This window comes from Nyctereutes procyonoides, unplaced genomic scaffold, assembly GCF_905146905.1.
Source record: "Nyctereutes procyonoides isolate TBG_1078 unplaced genomic scaffold, NYPRO_anot_genome, whole genome shotgun sequence".
In the NCBI taxonomy this organism is placed as follows: domain Eukaryota; kingdom Metazoa; phylum Chordata; class Mammalia; order Carnivora; family Canidae; genus Nyctereutes; species Nyctereutes procyonoides.
Window position 1 is genome coordinate 3,703,700 of NW_026575020.1, and position 18,007 is coordinate 3,721,706.

General features: G+C 39.3%; 1 protein-coding gene across 1 annotated transcript; it reads left to right on the forward strand.

Annotated features, from left to right (window-relative positions):
* The first annotated feature begins 8,783 nt into the window (after window positions 1–8,783).
* On the forward strand, window positions 8,784–18,007 carry KRT20 (keratin 20). The gene is given in 8 exon segments (XM_055333462.1): window positions 8,784–9,188; window positions 11,919–12,001; window positions 13,493–13,649; window positions 13,937–14,098; window positions 14,214–14,339; window positions 16,199–16,426; window positions 17,426–17,455; window positions 17,906–18,007. Coding segments are annotated over 8 exon segments (1,293 nt in total).

Below are 18,007 nucleotides of genomic sequence, written 5' to 3' on the forward strand. Positions count from 1 at the left end.
AAACCTGTTTACAACTCCTCCTTCCAAAATTAGATGTTGAAAAAGCTTATTCTCTTTCAATCTTCCTTTCTTGCTCTCTTTCTTTATCTCTCTTTTTATTTCTTTCTCTCTCCCTCATTTCCAGCTCTATCCTATTCCCCACAACAAACTTTCAATATAAGTGTCTAAAGCTTCTCTTTTAATCAATAATCTGCTTTCTATAGTTTTTAAAACTTAAACGTGTGCACATTAAAAAGTGATGACATACCCCACACCAAGCTGAAATGTGAACACATATGCTGTTTGTGTTCCAAAATACTAATTAATAATACATCTCTTCATCTGGTCTGATGTATCCATACATATACACTGTGCCTTGTTTGAGTGATATTCTGGTGCCAGTGATCATTGCCACATCATAGAGCATCTACTTCTACTTTGTGCTAATAGGAACAAATGAAGGAAGATATTAAAAGAGCAGGTCTTTAGCCCCAGGGTGGAAACTGAAACAGAGGGCATATAATTTATATTGTTGGCCTTTTAAGCAGTAATTCTACTAGTGAGAGTTCTATTTACTTATCAGGGTACTGTTTGCAAGGCAGCTTTCCTGGGTCAGGCAAATTTACTGAAAATCAATATAGAGAGCAAACATTATGTTGATTAAGTTGAACAACTTCCTATATTTGCATTGTTGCTATAGGCAACAGATGCCCCAACAATTAATCTCTGAACACCCCCACAGCCTTTTTGTTTGTAAAATGAGAAACATGACCTACATGATTTTCAAAGTTTCTTCCAGACATGAGAGCCTACAGTTCTTTGTTTTTAAAAATAAGCACCATGAAAGAAATACTTATTTGAAATAAATAAATAAGTGCTTAAGTGAAATAAATAAATAAGCACCATGAAAAACAACATACATAGTGAGTAATTGCCACTTGCTTACTCATTTTCAAAAATACTAAGTTTGGGCTGTTCGAATGAAAGGACATCATAAAACTGAACCACTAATCCCTTCTTCCCTTAAAATAAAGTTCAAAAGGTTCAATGCTAATCGGTTATTGCCATTTAGTTGGTAAGTCTAGGCCAGACTTTGGATCATTCACAAACTGCACTTAAGCACAATAATGATTACATTTTTAATTTATTGCAACAAATGAAATGTCCAGTTGTATGGTAATGCAGTAGAGTAGTTCAGAGAATAGAAAGGAAAAACCTTAGGGCAGAAATGAGGTCCATGCAAGGTGGGGCTCCTCCCTGTCACCTGGGGTCTATTTGTACAGAGGCTTGACTCTAGAGTTCCAAAAAGACCAAGTGAACTAGAGTTATGCTGGTAATTTTTATATAATTTATACATACAATTTATATTATACATACAATTTATATATAGGGATAATGTGAGAACCAACAAGGTGGAGGACACCTTTCCTATGAGTTCATTATTCACTGCCAATCTAATTCTTTCCAGATTAGAGCATTCAACAATCCTCTTCATAGAGGTCTTCTCCATGTACATCTGATAGTGCAGACACCACAAACTTGGCATGTCTACAAATGAACATGTCATGCATTCCTTTGCAACAACCCCTCCCCAAACCCTCTCCCAGCTCTGTCCCTGTGGCCCCCTCTGCAAAGGGCACTATCATGGCCCAGTCACCCAAGTCAGAACCCTGAGAGTCTTCTTATCTCCTACTCCACACATCCACACTCATTCATTCAACAAAGGACTCAGGCCCAGAGGTATGCATGTATACCACAGAAGGACATGCACAAGGGAGATGAACAGTGTGACCAATGGTCCTGGTTTGCCTGGAACTGTCCTGATTTGAACATTCAAAGTCTCACATCCCAGAAAACTTCTCAATCTCAGGCAAACCAAGAGAGCTGGACACTTGGAAAGTTTGGGAACACAGAGATGTCTTCCTGGAAGGAATGATACCCATGCAGAGGAACAGAGTGGAGGAGTATCAATGGCTTGTGTCACTGAAGTAGAAAATGGAGGCACAGGGAGGGTGGGAAGGGGACTCTGCAAAGGTAGGCAGGGGTTAGATCTTAGAGAGCTATGTATTGGACTTGACCACACTAAGTGCCAAGAATTTTTCAGAGAAGTGAAACAATCAGGTTTGCATTTGTAGGTAGGTGTTTTGAGATGGGCCTCTACACTTATGAACCACTGATGGCTAGAAGCAGGAGCTAAGATGTTTTTGTTTTTTTTTTTATTTATGATAGTCACACAGAGAGAGAGAGGCAGAGACACAGGCAGAGGGAGAAGCAGGCTCCATGCACCGGGAGCCCGACGTGGGATTCGATCCCGGGTCTCCAGGATCGCGCCCTGGGCCAAAGGCAGGCGCCAAACCGCTGCGCCACCCAGGGATCCCGAGATGTTATTTTTAAATTGTCAGTAAGTTCTTTCTTTTTAAGATTTTATTTATTTATTCATGAGAGACACACACACACACATAGAACGAGAGAGAGAGAGAGAGAGAGAGAGAGAGAGAGAGAGAGAGAGAGGTACAGACACAGGCAGAGGGAGAAGCAGGCTCCATGCAGGGAGCCCGACGTGGGACTCGATCCCGGGGTCTCCAGGATCACGCCCTGGGCTGAAGGCGGCGCTAAACCGCTAAGCCACCCGGGCTGCCCTGTCAGTAAATTCTTAAATGTGATTCTAAGGACAGAAACTGGAACTTGCCCAGGGGAAAAATTATTCCATTTTGGGAGGAATTTGGTTGGTTGACTCTTACTTACTGAAGCTAATATAAAATAAGTACCTATCTGCTATCATGGTATAACATCAAACTTTGGTGAAATAATCCAGACATGGGGCCAATTGCAGGAAGAGGGCCATTCGGTTTATGGCTTCCCATGCAGAGACTTTACTTTGGAGGTTAAATTCAAATGCGGTGATGCCTGGTTTCAAAGATCACTTCCAGGATTGAAAGAAGACCGTCTCGCCAGTCAAAACTGTCCCACCACTGGATCACACAGCCTACAATGCACTAAAATAAGTGAGAGTGGGCATTTTTTATAAATCTCGTATTGGTACCAACATAAGGTAAAGTATCATAATACTTTTGTGTTGAAAATGGTAATGTGTAGAAAATAAAAATAAACAGTACCATGTTTTTGGCTACCCTATTTTGGATTTTTTTTCATCTGTTTAATATATTAGGAGCCTCAAAAAAATATACATGGTCCAAATGCCCTTCAAACTCTAACAGGGCTTGCAAAGGGGTATGTTTACAGCTTCAGGGGGATTCTGTGACCATTGTTTGTAATCTGCCACACTTTATGTATACCCCTTAATCATACATGATTTCATTTTGCCTGTTTTTATAATTCACATCAGTTGAATTGACTTGGCTAAATTATTTTGTGTCATTTCTTTCACTAGACACTTTTTTTAAATTAATCCATGTTAAGAATGTATTTCACCCATTTTAATTTTTTTTAAGATTTTATTTATTTATTCATGAGAGACACACACACAGAGAGAGAGAGAGAGAGAGAGAGAGAGAGAGGCAGAGACATAGGCAGAGGGAGAAGCAGGCTTCCCGCAGGGAGTCCAATGCAGGACTCAATCCCAGGGCCCTGGGATCACGATGTGAGCCAAAGGCTCAAAGGTTCAACCCCTGAGCCACCCAGGCGTCTCTACTTCATCCATTTAAAACTGCTGCATCATATACCATGGTGTGAATATCTGTCAACGTATTTATTCCTTCTACTCTTGATTAGCATTGAGGTTGTTTCAAGAGTGTGTGTATGTGTATTAGTATTACAAACAACACTTCTGTGAATATCCTTGTACAACTTTCTCTGGAATATATTCCTAAGAATGGAATTACTGGATGATAGATATGTGTATGCTCCCCGTTTGGATAACAGATCAAACTGTTTTCCAAAGCAAGTGTACCAATTTACCAGCCACTACTAGTGTATATGAATTTCCCTCACCCATTTTTTTTTAATTTATTCCAATTGACAGGTGTGAAATGGGCCACCCAGCTTTGCTTTCTGGGCATTCATTCATATTTTTGCCCACCTTCTCACTGGTTTTTTTTTTCTCTTTTTTATTTATTTGTAAGTATTCTTTGCATATTCGGGAAACTAATTCCTTGTCAGTTACATGTATTATAAGTAACTGCTCACTGTTTGGGGACTTTCCTTTTATAATTATGAAGTCCTTTATTGAATAAAAATTGTTAAGTTAAATATCATAGTTTGAACTTTTTGCATCTGTTTAAGAAATATTCCTTTACCCTGGTTCTTGGAGATATTCTGCATTTTTATCTAAACAATGTATTGTTTTTATCTAAAAACATATTATCTAAAAACATTAGACATTATCATTAAAAACATTATCTAAAAACATTTTATCTAGGGATCCCTGGGTGGCGCAGCGGTTTGGCGCCTGCCTTTGGCCCAGGGCGCGATCCTGGAGGCCCGGGATCGAGTCCCACGTCGGGCTTCCGGTGCATGGAGCCTGCTTCTCCCTCTGCCTGTGTCTCTGCCTCTCTCTATATATATGTCTCTCATGCATAAATAAATAAAATATTAAAAAAATAAATAAATAAAAATAAAAAAAAATAAAAACATTTTATCTAAACAATGTATTTGTTTTATCTAAAATTGTATTGTTTTTACCTTTTACATTTATATATTTAATAAATCAGGAATTTACTTTTGTATACTAACTATATATTTTGCCTGAATTAAAATTTTCATTTTTTAAATATGGAAATACTTTATTCCTTTCCATCTCATTTCACTTGTAACTATTTCATTAAGTACACCAGTTTTTAAACACAGAGGCCATGATTTTTTTCTTAACTAATTTGTATGGTATCTAGAAGCACAATGCCCACAAACACTCACAGTTCCTATACGCCATCCTCCTCAACAATGAGAGCAACATAGTCTGAGATATCTGGGCAAGACAACCCCCATACCCCACCAGATACTACAGATTCTATATGTATCCCATTGGGCCTACAGTACTTTGTCCATGTTGGGGGTGGGTGGGTGGAGTTGAAAATCCTCTGGATACTGTAGTGCTTGTAATAACTCTCCAAATTCCTGGCCATACTTAATCATTAACACCCTCAGCAGAGTCTGTCTCAGAGGTCAAAATGCACTTCCTATCAGCTATAAGGAAGTGGGGATCTAATAAATATTTATTTATAGATGCTGTCATCCAACAGGCTGGAATAGCAGGGGCTCTAAATTCTAAATGACTTGTGTATGAACAAGAGTCAACAGGATCTGTATCTAGTCCTTGGGTATAATTCAAATTAATTGCTATGAAGTACCAGCCTGGTTTCCTCTGGTCACATTACAAGTTATAGTAATCTACCAGAGCATAAAACTCAATGCTGTAGAGCAGCTGGGAAATTCTCTGCCCTGACATAAACATGTGGAAGTCTTCACAGCAGAAATTTTTCCAGATTGGATGACTGAACCCCATAATGATAGAATTGTTGAATCACTATGTTGTATACCTGAAACTAACATGACACTGTCTGTTCATTATACTTCAATTAAAAATAATAGCCCTATTGTATCATATTTTATTTTAAGTTTGAAATCTCAAAAAATCTTCAAATAGTAGCCAAAAATTTCTGGAATAGCTTAGTTATTTTTCCAAAAAGTTAAAAATGATGTTAATAATTTTAATGAGACTTTAACTCTTTCACTTAATTGTAATTGGGTCCAGTCATAAGGAATAATCGTGCTAAAGAAGAAAATAAAAATTATCATGTGTAATAAGTGCACTGATATTCCTAGCTCTTATAAGGCTGACTCTTGATTTAAATAATGCTTCTACATACCTTGATCATTTGTTAGTGTATTAAACTCTTAGCTGAAACTAACTCACTGCAAAACTTGTGTAATTTAAACAGTACAATTTTCAATGACTTTAATCGAAAGACCCCCCTCTTCTCCATTAAGCAACAACAAAAGACACATTTTGTGAAAACATACATAAAAGAACACAGTTCATGTTTATAAAGGGTTCTTCATTGAAGATTTTAGCTGTGACAGCTATTTACAAAGTATTTTAAAGCTTTGTAACAAATGGCAAGGTGCTTATTACATGCTCAGTTACTGGTAGTGAACACTCAGTGAGCATTGGCTGATGTGAATGAGTGGATGAAAATGTAAATAAGAGCTATCCACACATGTATGGTAAAAAGCATGAAGTAAGTTTAACTCTCCCAATTTCTACTTTTATAATGTAAATTAAGCAGAGTCTAACGCAAGGTATTATTTTAAAGTATACTGTTTATAAGAGAGAAATTATATAGTCTTACCTTATTTTAGATGTTTGTAAAAAAATATTTTTTAAATAACTAAAAAAACCTCAATCTCAAAAGTAAAAAGCCATTGGTTTTCAGTGGAAGAACAACAGTTTGGGCCACTAAAAAAGTAAATTCCAAATTCCTCAGAAAGAATGTACAAAGGTTCTGAATGAATATGTCTTTTTTTTTTTTAGATTCCTTCTCCTTTGGTTGTTTGCTTGCTTGCTCATTTGCTTTTATCATATATAAACATCAATTAAAGTACCAGAATGAAAATTAATGAGGTGTTTTCTGTGACTTCTCCAATCCTTTGAAATATTTAACCTGATTAAGGAAACGATTCAAATGTTTCAGTGAATTTTTTGGCCAGGGGATTTGAACAATTTGAGGAAGAACAAATGAATAGATTCCATTTGGCTCAATAATGTTTAGCAGAGCCCCACTGGTGAGACCACACCCAGAGTTCACCATGTGTCTGGATGTCTACACACATGCAGAGGCTTCCAGCCCAACCAGCAGAGGTTGGGTGTAGTTCCAGGGCACTACACACACACCCTGACTATACATAGCTCCCCTAATGCCGTGAGCTTGCGACCCCGTAGGAAAGATCAGGCTTCCATGAAAACTACTACCAGTGAAATCCATTGGAGATTCTAGCAGGGAGCAGCTGTAGTTTCAGAATGGATGGAGCAAGCAATCTGTCTCACGGTGGGTGCTGAGCTGACTTTATAACAGAGGAGAGAGACTCCATGCACCAGGTCAGGTGCACAGCACTATGCTATTTATTCTGTTTTCAGGGAACAAGATCCAAAGCCCAGGCAGTGACTGAAAGCTTTAAATGAATTATCTAGTCTCTAGAACATTAGAATTGGGGGTAAAACTTCAAAATCACCTAAATTCATTTAATTCACTTCCCCAAACTTCATCTCCAAATGTATAAATGTTTCATTCCTGTTTTAAATACTCGAGGTTTTCTGTTTGTACAAAATATTTTAATCGTTTTATAAAATATAACCTCTAAACAGAGATAAACTTAAAAACAAAAACCAAAAAAAAGGGATGCCTGGGTGCCTCAGCGGTTCAGGGCGTGATCCTTGTCTGGGGATCGAGTCCCGCATCAGGCTCCCTGTGAGGAGCTTGCTTCTCTCTCTGCCTATGTCTCTGCCTCTCTCTGTGTCTCTCATGAATAAATAAAGAAAATCTTTTTTTAAAAAAGCATAAAACAGAGATTCTGAAAAGTGGTTATCCATACTTATAAATCATTGTTGTTATGCAAATCGAAACCACAGTATCACCTCATTGTGTTACAGTGGTCATCATCAAAAACACGAGAGATAACAAATATTGATGAGGATGTGGAAAAAAGGGAACCCTTGCACACTACTGGTGGGAATGTAAAATGGTGCAGCCACTATGGAAAATAATACGGAGGTTCCTCAAAAATTAAATATAGAATTACCATATGATCCAGCAAACCCACTTCTAGGTATATATCCAAAGGAGACAAAATCACTATCTCAAAAGTATCTGCACTCCTATGTTCATTGTGGCATTATTCACAACAGCCAAGATATAGAGGCAACCTAAGATCCACAAAAGGATGACTGGATAAAATCACACACACACACACACACACACACACACACACACACACACACTGAAATATTATTCAGTCACAAAAAAGGGGGGAACCCTGCCATTTACAACATAGATAGACCGGGAGGCATTAGGCTATGTGAAATAAGCCAGACAGAGAAAGACAAATACAGCATGATATCATTGACGTGTAGAATCTAAAGGAAAGAAAAAAAGTCAGACTCGTGGAAACAGTGGTTGCCAGGGCCTGGGGGGTGTGGGGGATAGAGAAAATAGGGAGAGGTAAAAGGATAAAAACTTTCATCTTTAATATGAATAAGGTCTGAGGATCTAATGTAAAATGTGTCTAGAGTTGATAAGGCTGTACTTAGGAATTTACTAAAAGAATAGAACTTAAATGTTCTCCCCAAAAAGAAAAAGACAAATTTTAAAAGATTCTAAAACATTGTTCTTGATAACCAGTGTAACTTACTATTATGTACCCACATCTATCTTTTTAGGTACCTAAATTATTCACAGTGTTTGCAAATATTCTTCTTGTGTATATTAGGATGAAAAAAAAATCTGTCAAGGCAGGTGCAAAGGCTAAAAGAATACATCTTCCGTTTCCTTTTGTTGCCTCTGTTTAAAAAAAAGGAATCGCCCCTGAGAAAAGCCTCTAAGAAATGCCTCTAGTGATAATTTCTGGAATGAAACTAAACAGAGCACTGTACAAAGGGGAAAAAGAAAAAAACAAAGCAAGGCGCGGTGGACAGTGGTGTCAATCCTAAAAGTGAGATGTCAGCAGAAGAGGTCAGCAGAGGAGGCGTTTCTTCCCTACGAACTCTATAAAAGGTCAGCTCATCCACCACTGAGACACAGACTCTGCTCCAGCCATCCAGAAGCTACAGGTGCTTCCTCCTAGAATCCCCAATGGAATTCAGTCGCAGAAACTTCCACAGAGGCTTGAGTTCCTCCCCACAGAGCTCTGCACTCAGCATGAGTGACTCCATGTATAGGAAGGAGGACATGCAGTACTTTGGGGCTGCACCCAGCGTCTATGGGGGAGCTGGAGGTCAGGGCATCCGCATCTCAACCTCCAGGCATATAAGGGGCTATGGGGGTGATCACACCAAAGGAAACCTGTTTGTTGGTAATGAGAAGACAACCATGCAGAACCTAAATGACCGCCTAGCAAGCTACCTAGCAAAAGTGCAGTCCCTGGAAAAGTCCAACTCCAAGCTTGAATCGCTGATCAAGGAGTGGTATAAAACAAACACGCCCAGCGCCAAGGACTACAGTGCATATTACAAACAAATGGAAGAGCTGCAAAATCAGGTAAGGGATGACACCTGTGTTTTCTACTCCACCTTTGAGCTGCAGGATATATATACCAAAAGGGCATATATGTTAGGTGGGTCCAAATGGATGTTATAAAGCAATTAGGCTGAAATGCTATATCTGAAAAAACGGTGCATTCTATCATCTACTTTTAGTGCTAGGGTAGCTGACTACATAATTGGATGACTGTACATATCTTTTTCACTTTTTAAAATCTAATTACATAGAATATATGAAAATAAAATCCATATTTTTGTCAGTTTACCAGGACAAGTCTAAGTGAATAGTAAACTTTTTTTTTCTGAAAAGAGCTGAAATTTCAATGATGATAAATCTGTTTTTTCACCCAATTCCCATTAACTTTTGAATTCCCAGTCAACTTAGAGATAATTCTTCCTTTAATTTATGTAAATGCTATAAGTATTGTGGTACTGCATCATAAATTTGAATGACAAAGTGATTCAGGGTGGAAATAAGGGGAAGGAATATAGCATTCAGATTTTTTTTTTTTAAGATTCTTTTATTGGGATGCCTGGGTGGCTCAGTGGTTGAGCATTTACCTTTGGTTCAGGGTGTGATCCCGGGTCTGGGGATCGAGTCCCTCATTGGGCTTCCTTGCATGGAGCCTGCTTCTCCCTCTGCCTATCTCTCTGCCTCTGTCTCTCTCTCTCTCTGTGTCTCCCATGAATAAATAAATAAAATATCTTTTAAAAAGATGTATTTATTTGAGAGAGACAGAGCAGGGGGAGGGGGAGGGGGAAAAGAGAATCTCAAGCAGACTCCCTGCTGAGCACAGAGCTCCATGTGGGGCTCAATCCCAGGACCCTGAGATCATGACCTTAGTAGAAATCAAGAGTCAGCCACTTGACTGAGCCACCCAAGCACCTCAACGACGTCTAGATTTTTAAATGTCCTGCTTAATGATCTCATCATCATCATCACAAGTTCAGAAATCACTTCTACAGGAACAAAATGTTCTATTGCCCCCAATTCAAATTTGTTGCAATACCACAACCTACTCTCAAAAGGTGGAGCTCTGTTTTATCAATTGTGTGCAATAAAGGACATGGACTTTGCTCCTAATTGAAGGGTTCAGATATGACAGGAGCACTTGCTTTGCTTTCAAATTCTTATCTAACCAAAGGGGAAAAATCCCATTCATTTTCATTTCTATTTTAACATTCATATTCCTTTAAAGCAAAGGCCACCTCCTAACCAGGAAGTCTCTTTTTCTTTTTTTTTTTAATTTTTATTTATTTTATGATAGTCACAGAGGGAGAGAGAGGCAGAGACACAGGCAGAGGGAGAAGCAGGCTCCATGCACCGGGAGCCCGACGTGGGATTCGATCCCGGGTCTCCAGGATCACACCCTGGGCCAAAGGCAGGCGCCAAACCGCTGCGCCACCCAGGGATCCCCGGAAGTCTCTTTTTCTTGTGTTGTATTAGACATCAGTGAAATTTAAACCAGATTCCACTGTAAGTTACTTTGGGGGTTTCAGGAACTACGGGGAGGTGAGGCAAAGGTGTCTAAATTATCTTTCTGCCAACAGGTCATTCTTCTCAGGCTCCCACTAAAAATGGTCAAAATCAGCAAACCATTCTCCACTACCTGTCTCATGATTCATGTTTCTGAATCTACTTTGGATCATCCCAAACACATAGACACAGTCATCTGTTCCATTTGGGGTGGGGGGCAGACTCAGTATAGGAAGGAAGGCAGCTCACTCCAGGACTTGATCTGTTGAAAGAGACATGTCACTGGGGCACCGGTTTAGCGCCGCCCTTCAGGCCAGGGCGGGATCCTGGAGACCCCGGATGGTGTCCTATGTCAGGCTCCCTGCATGGAGCCTGCTTCTCCCTCTGCCTGTGTCTCTGCTCTCTTTCTCTTTCTCTCTCTCTCTCTCTCTCTCTCTCTCTCTCTCTCTCATGAATAAATAAATAAAATCTTTAAAAAAGACATGTCACTATAACATCTTTTATAAGCAGACGAGATCTTTATGTATCGTAGAGAATTCACCCATTAGGTGAATTCCCCCTTTTTTTTTAAATCGAGGGCTTACCCATCCTGACAGTTCCAGTGCCTAGCACAACTCTTACATAACAGGTGTCCATTCATTTAGCCAATATTTAGTACACACTAGCTGCTGGGTACCATGCTGGGCATTGAGGAATATGATGGTGAACATACGTGATTTAGGGGGAAACAGGCAGAGACAAAAGCAACATTTATCCCACAGAGGGATAAATGCTAGCAAGGAAGGCTGGGTAGGGCAGTGAGAACATAGGCAGTTCATCTAGTTCTGCCTTGAGGAAATCACCGAGGCTTCCTTTAAGCAATGATGTCTAAGATGAGACATGGAAAAGAAGTAGTTCACCAAATGAGGAGGGGTAACAAGAATATTCTAAGCAGGAACAACATCAAATGGCAGGCATTCAGTAAGGTTTGATGGCTCAAGTAGAAAGAAATTTTCTTTTGTAAAACCATAAGAAAGCTCACCAAATCCTAGGGACAAGAGCTATGTTTTATGACTCAATTATGTTAAATGCCCATTTATCATTATTCTTTCTATTTTCATATGGAAATTCTTTTTTTATATATAAATTTATTTTTTACTGGTGTTCAATTTGCCAGCATCATCTTTGATAGAATAGTGGCTGTATCTGAGGATACACTCAATCATTTTAAACTCCTGTCCAGTTGAAAATGTCATTCTTTCTATTTTCCAGATTAAAAAGGCACAACTGGAAAATGCTCGTTGTGTCCTGCAGATTGATAATGCCAAACTGGCTGCTGAGGACTTCAGACTGAGGTAGGTTCTAACTCCATGGTAAAACTTCCTGAAAAGGGATTTCTTTTAGTTGTTCTTGATGACACTCAGCTTTCCACGTTCTTGTTGGTAAAGGAGCTATTCCTTACGTACTTCCAGAAGTAGAAGTAGAATCTATCTAATCTGGCCCAGCACTCAAGGCTACACTTTCCTCTCCCACAGTCCTAAGATCTGGTCACCCAGGGTGTAACTGGGTATAACTAATACTGTTTTCACTGGTTAGCTCCGGTTACTAGAACATTCTTTTCTGGGAACCTCACATCTACCTTTTCACCCATTGAAACTAATTCTGCCATTTAGAGTAATACCAAAGCAATTTACAACTCTCCTTCTGCAGTGCTGTCCTTCTGTTATCTAAAGCGAGCCATGTGTCTATGTTTAGTGATTCTCTAAATGAGTCATCCATGCTCTTTCTAGTGCTTGCAAATGTATGACCCAAATTCCAGGGGTGACCTTTGATGCATCTAAGTTTGCTAGTGTTTTATAATAGGGTCTGACTAACCAAAGAACTAGGACTATGATTCAACCAACTCAGATTGTGTTAAATTTCTTATAGCCATAGCACACTACATGTAATCACAGCTGTTGCTCATAAATAGCACCTACTCTAGGGCTTTCTCATCCTGAATACGTACACTGCATTGGTACTGAAAGTTCTTTGTGGTTTAGAAGGGTAGCACTTGAATGCTACAAGAGATCAGATAAAAGGAAATGGGAAAGCAAATCTGAAGATTAAAGCAGTAAATATTCATTAATTCCAATTTTACTAAGTCAGCACCTGAATATCCCATTGTGTTATCATTTTGTAAAGTTTTGCTAGTTTAATAAAAATGAGAGTATAGGGATCCCTGGGTGGCGCAGCGGTTTGGCGCCTGCCTTTGGCCCAGGGCGCGATCCTGGAGCCCCGGGATCGAATCCCACGTCGGGCTCCCAGTGCATGGAGCCTGCTTCTCCCTCTGCCTGTGTCTCTGCCTCTCTCTCTCTCTCTGTGACTATCATAAATAAAAATTTAAAAAAAAAATGAGAGTATATAAGATTGTAAGGGAGAATCATGAATTCTTTAAGACAATTCCCTTTGGATACATCTGCTTGCAAAGTAATAAAAATAAATTGATCAAGTGTATTCATTAAATAAATCTAACCATTTAATATCAATAATGAGAATCTTTTGCTGACACATTAATTAAAATATTTTTATTTCTTTTAAAGTATATTCTAGAATTTAAAAACTTTTAGGAGTTATTTCAGATTTTTTTTTTTTACCAATCACTCCAAATTACAAAGATTACATTATGGAGCAAATTATCTGATTCCTGGGTTCTCATGAACATTTTTGGAATGTATAAAGAGGGACACAATGTATTGAAATTAATCCTCATATGCTACATAAAAATGTCTCATTATATTAAGACTATCTCTTCTATAATGGCTTCAGAAGGACTCCATTATCTCTGCATACCAATTAATTCACAGGTATGAGACTGAAAGGGGGATCCGCCTAACAGTGGAGAGTGATCTCCAAGGCCTGAATAAGGTCTTGGATGATCTAGCCCTAACTAGAAAAGACTTGGAGATTCAAGTTAAAGAACTGAGTAAAGACCTGGATATCCTCAAAAAAGAACATCAAGAGGTGAGGAAATATTCAGATGTGGTGCTGCGAATGACAGAATGGCTCTAATAATGATAATTAGGGGAGGGAGAGGATGGTAAAAAAAAAAAGACAATAATAATGATGTGAATGGTCAGGGTTCAATGACAGAGAAGTACCTCGGCTGGAATAAGCCCCACCTAAGTTCTTGTCTTTCTGTTTTATTCCTCCCCTATGAAAGAAGCCATAAGAGTTATTATTATGTCTTTTCTGCTCAGCCTCAAGTGAGAACGTGCTGTAGACTGTAATCAGGATTTTCACTCTTGTAGGAAGTGGACAGCCTACATAGACACCTGGGCAATACTGTCAGTGTAGAATTGGATGCTGCTCCAGCCCTGAACCTTGGTACCACCATGAATGAAATGAGGCAGAAGTACGAAGTAATTGCCCAAGAGAACCTTCAGAAGGCCAAAGAACAGTTTGAGAAACAGGTAATAGCATAACTCAGAGGGTAATCCAATGTGTAGAAGTTATCCTTCCTTTAAAAAAAGATAACTCTTTTTCTTTCCTTTCTCTCTTTCCTTACTCATTTTTTTTTAACTTTAGACTGAATCTCTGCAGCAAGAAGTCATAGGGAGCAATGAAGAGTTAAAAGAAGCTGAGTTTCAAGTAAAGGAGCTGAGACGCACCTACCAGAACCTGGAGATAGAACTGCAGTCCCTCCTCAGTCTGGTAAAGCACATTTAATTTCCCACTCTGAATGCAGTGTGTGTTTACTAAGTGCCTGTGTGAGGAACTCTAGAGATGCAGAAACCTCTAGGAAATAACATCTCATCTCTGCAGAGCTGGCAGGAAAAGAGGCCAAACCACTGATTATAATTAAAACACAGAAAGAAATCCAGGACAAGAGTAATACACTGCAAGGATGCATAGGAACAAGTAGATCTAGAAGACTTCACACAAAAAGTGGCATTTCAACTAGACCGGAAAACTTGAGATAAATTTGTAGTTGTAGAATAGAGGTAAAGACATTCCAGGCTAAGCAAATCAGTCAGCTCCTGATAAAATTATGCTTGTTAACAACCCCCAAATCACAGTGGTTTATAACAACACTACATCCATCATGGGTTGGCTGCAGTTCCGCTCCGTGACATTTCCACTCCAGGGGTAAGGCTAAGGGAGGAGACTCTAGCCAAGGCATGCCAGTGTTGCAGCAGAAAGAAAAGAGTAATGGCCAGACCATGTGTTAGTTCCTAAAGCTCCTCCTCCACAAAGGCATTTGTCAGTTTCACCTACATTTCCTTAGCCAAAGAAAGTCACATGATCAAGCCTGGCATCCACGGAAACCTACTCCTCCACTTAGGAGGGTCACCACAAATCAGGAGGAGAGGAGGCAAATATTAAGAACAATAATACAATATACCACAGTAAGAGACCAGTGAGTGTGGAGCTAAAAACAAACAAAAGACCCCTAGTGGTCCTAGCAGCTGGCTGAGGTTGCCTTAGATGGAAACAGTGGGAGACAAAGCTAGAAATATGAATAATGCCCACAGTGACTAGCTGTCAAAATTCTCAAAAGAAATTAAAATTGAACCACCTCTTAAGTCTTCAACTAACAAAAACATCAGATAAAGGACTAGTATCCAAGCTTTATAAAGAACTTATTAAACTCAACAGCAAAGAAACAAACAATCCAATCATGAAATGGGCAAAAGACATGAACAGAAATTTCACCAAAGACGGCATACACATGGCCAACAAGTGATTGCTCTGCACCCCTTGCTATCAGGGAAATATAAATCAAAACCACAATGAGATACCACCTCACACCAGTGAGAATGGGAAAAATTAACAAGGCAGGAAATAAATATTGGAGAGGATGTGGAGAAAGGGGAACCCTCTTGCACTGTTGGTGGGAATGTGAACTGGTGCAGCCACTCTGGAAAACTGTGTGGAGGTTCCTCAAAGAGTTAAAAATAGGTCTGCCCCTATGACCCAGCAATTGCACTGCTGGGGATTTACCCCAAAGATACAGATGCAGTGAAACGCCGGGACACCTGCACCCCAATGTTTATAGCAGCAATGTCCACTACAGCCAAACTGTGGAAGGAGCCTCAGTGTCCATGGAAAGATGAATGGATAAAGAAGAGGTGGTCTATGTATACAATGGAATATTACTCAGCCATTAGAAACGACAAATACTCACCATTTGCTTCGACGTGGGTGGGACTGGAGGGTATTATGCTGAGTGAAATAAGTCAGTCGGAGAAGGAAAAACATTATATGGTCTCGTTCATTTGGGGAATATAAAAAATAGCGGAAGGGAATAAAGGGGAAAGGAGAAAAAGTGAGTGGGAAATATCAGAAAGGGAGGCAGAACATGAGAGACTCTTAACTCTGGGAAATGAACAAGGGGTGGTGGAAAGGGAGGTGGACAGGGGGTGGGGGTGACTGGGTGACGGGCACTGAGGGGGGCTCTTGATGGGATGAGCACTGGGTGTTATGCTGTATGTTGGCAAATTGAACTCCAAAAAAAAAAAGAAAAGAAAAGAAAAAAGAAAAGAAACATCCACTTTTTCTTATGCTTATAGAAAGAAACCTTGGAGCATACACTAGACAACACCAAAGATCGTTACAGTCACAAACTGGCCAGCATCCAGACAGTACTGGACAACCTAGAAGTCCAACTGACACAGATACGGGCCGAGACAGAATACCAGAGCAAGGAATACAATATCCTCTTTGACATAAAGACCAGACTTGAGCAGGAAATTGCTACTTACCGCCGCCTTCTGGAAGGGGAAGATGACTGCAGGTAAGTCTCTTAGAATCAAAGGTATGTGCCAGTGTGTCTACCTGCTGTACTATTTAAACATCGATACATTAAACCCTGTCACTCATTCCCCAGCAAGAATGCAATCCCTAGCACAAAAGCAACTGCACACATATCACAAACAACAAAACAAAAATATACAAAAGTACACCCATCCCCCAAATAACCAGGTATGGCCTTTGTACATGAGGTCATGTGTGGGACTGATACAGATTATGCTTTTGCTCATTTTTATTATTAATACATAATTGAAAGTACAATAACTTTTTTAAAGATTTTATTTATTTTTTCATAAGAGATAGAGAAAGGCAGAAACATAGGTAGGGGGAGAAGCAGGCTCCCTGTGGGGAGCCCAATGTGGGACTCAATCCCAGGACTCCAGGACCACACCCTGAGCCGAACGCAGACATTCAACCACTGAGCCACCCAGGTGTGCTGAAAGTACAATAGCTTTGAAAAATTCTCCTTGAGAGGTCATGAAATGAACAACAGGCTGCAGAGGTCTGTGGGACCAGTTTGAGAATCATCAGTGTTGCCATGGCAACTGTCTTCTACTACCAAACTCAAGAAACTCAATAATATAAGATTTAAACTTCCACTGTTACAAAAGCTTCTAATATGGCATAAGCAGGTCAGTTTTGAAGTCGTGTGTGTGTGTGTGTGTGTGTGTGTGTGTGTGTGTCAAGTTGAAAAGTAAGAAACTCAAGTTCAAAGTAATAAGCATGGTCAAAGGAGAAAAAATACAGACATAGCATTAAAACACACACCCCAAAAAAAAAAAAAAACAACAACACACACACACACCATGCAGACTTTATTTTGAAATAAAAAAAGCAGAACAGGCCTTCATTTTCAAAATGGCAATAACATCTTTTCATGTTTCTTTTTCTTTTCTTTAAAAGATACCAAATCACAATTCCAGATGATCAGATACACATTGAAGAGGAGAAAGGTAAGTGTTCTAATTTCACACGTTTCCTGGGAGACTGAATCCTCACTCAGTAGCTTACTACTCATTAAATGCCACTGGTGAAAAGTAAAAAGAGATCAATTCTCAAGAGAGCAGATATTGCCCTAGGGATTCTGAAAATCAGGCATATAACATAAAGAAACCCCCAAAACGGGAAGTTTGTCACACTCCCCCAACCTGGTGATTTTCTTGGCCCAAGATATTGCTGTCCTGAGACATCCTGGGATCCTAAAAAGAAAAAGAAAAAAAAGATGAAAAGTGCATTTCAATATTGTATATTTCTCTTTGGGAGGAAAGTAGAAAATTTGTGAATTTGGGGACAGTGGCACATTTTCTACACTTATTTATAAATTGGACAAGATTAAGAAAAAGGATGGGTTGGGTTTCTTTTCTTTTAGGAAAAAATATATAAGATAATAATGATTTAGAGTTGAATATTATACACCAGCAGAGTCATTATCCTGAGTTAATTAACATTTTATACTTAAATTTAACTCAGATATAAAGAGAACAAGGAAGATTAAGACAGTCGTGGAAGAAGTGGTGAATGGCATGGTTGTGTCAAGTGAAACCAGAGAGGTGGAAGAAAATATCTAA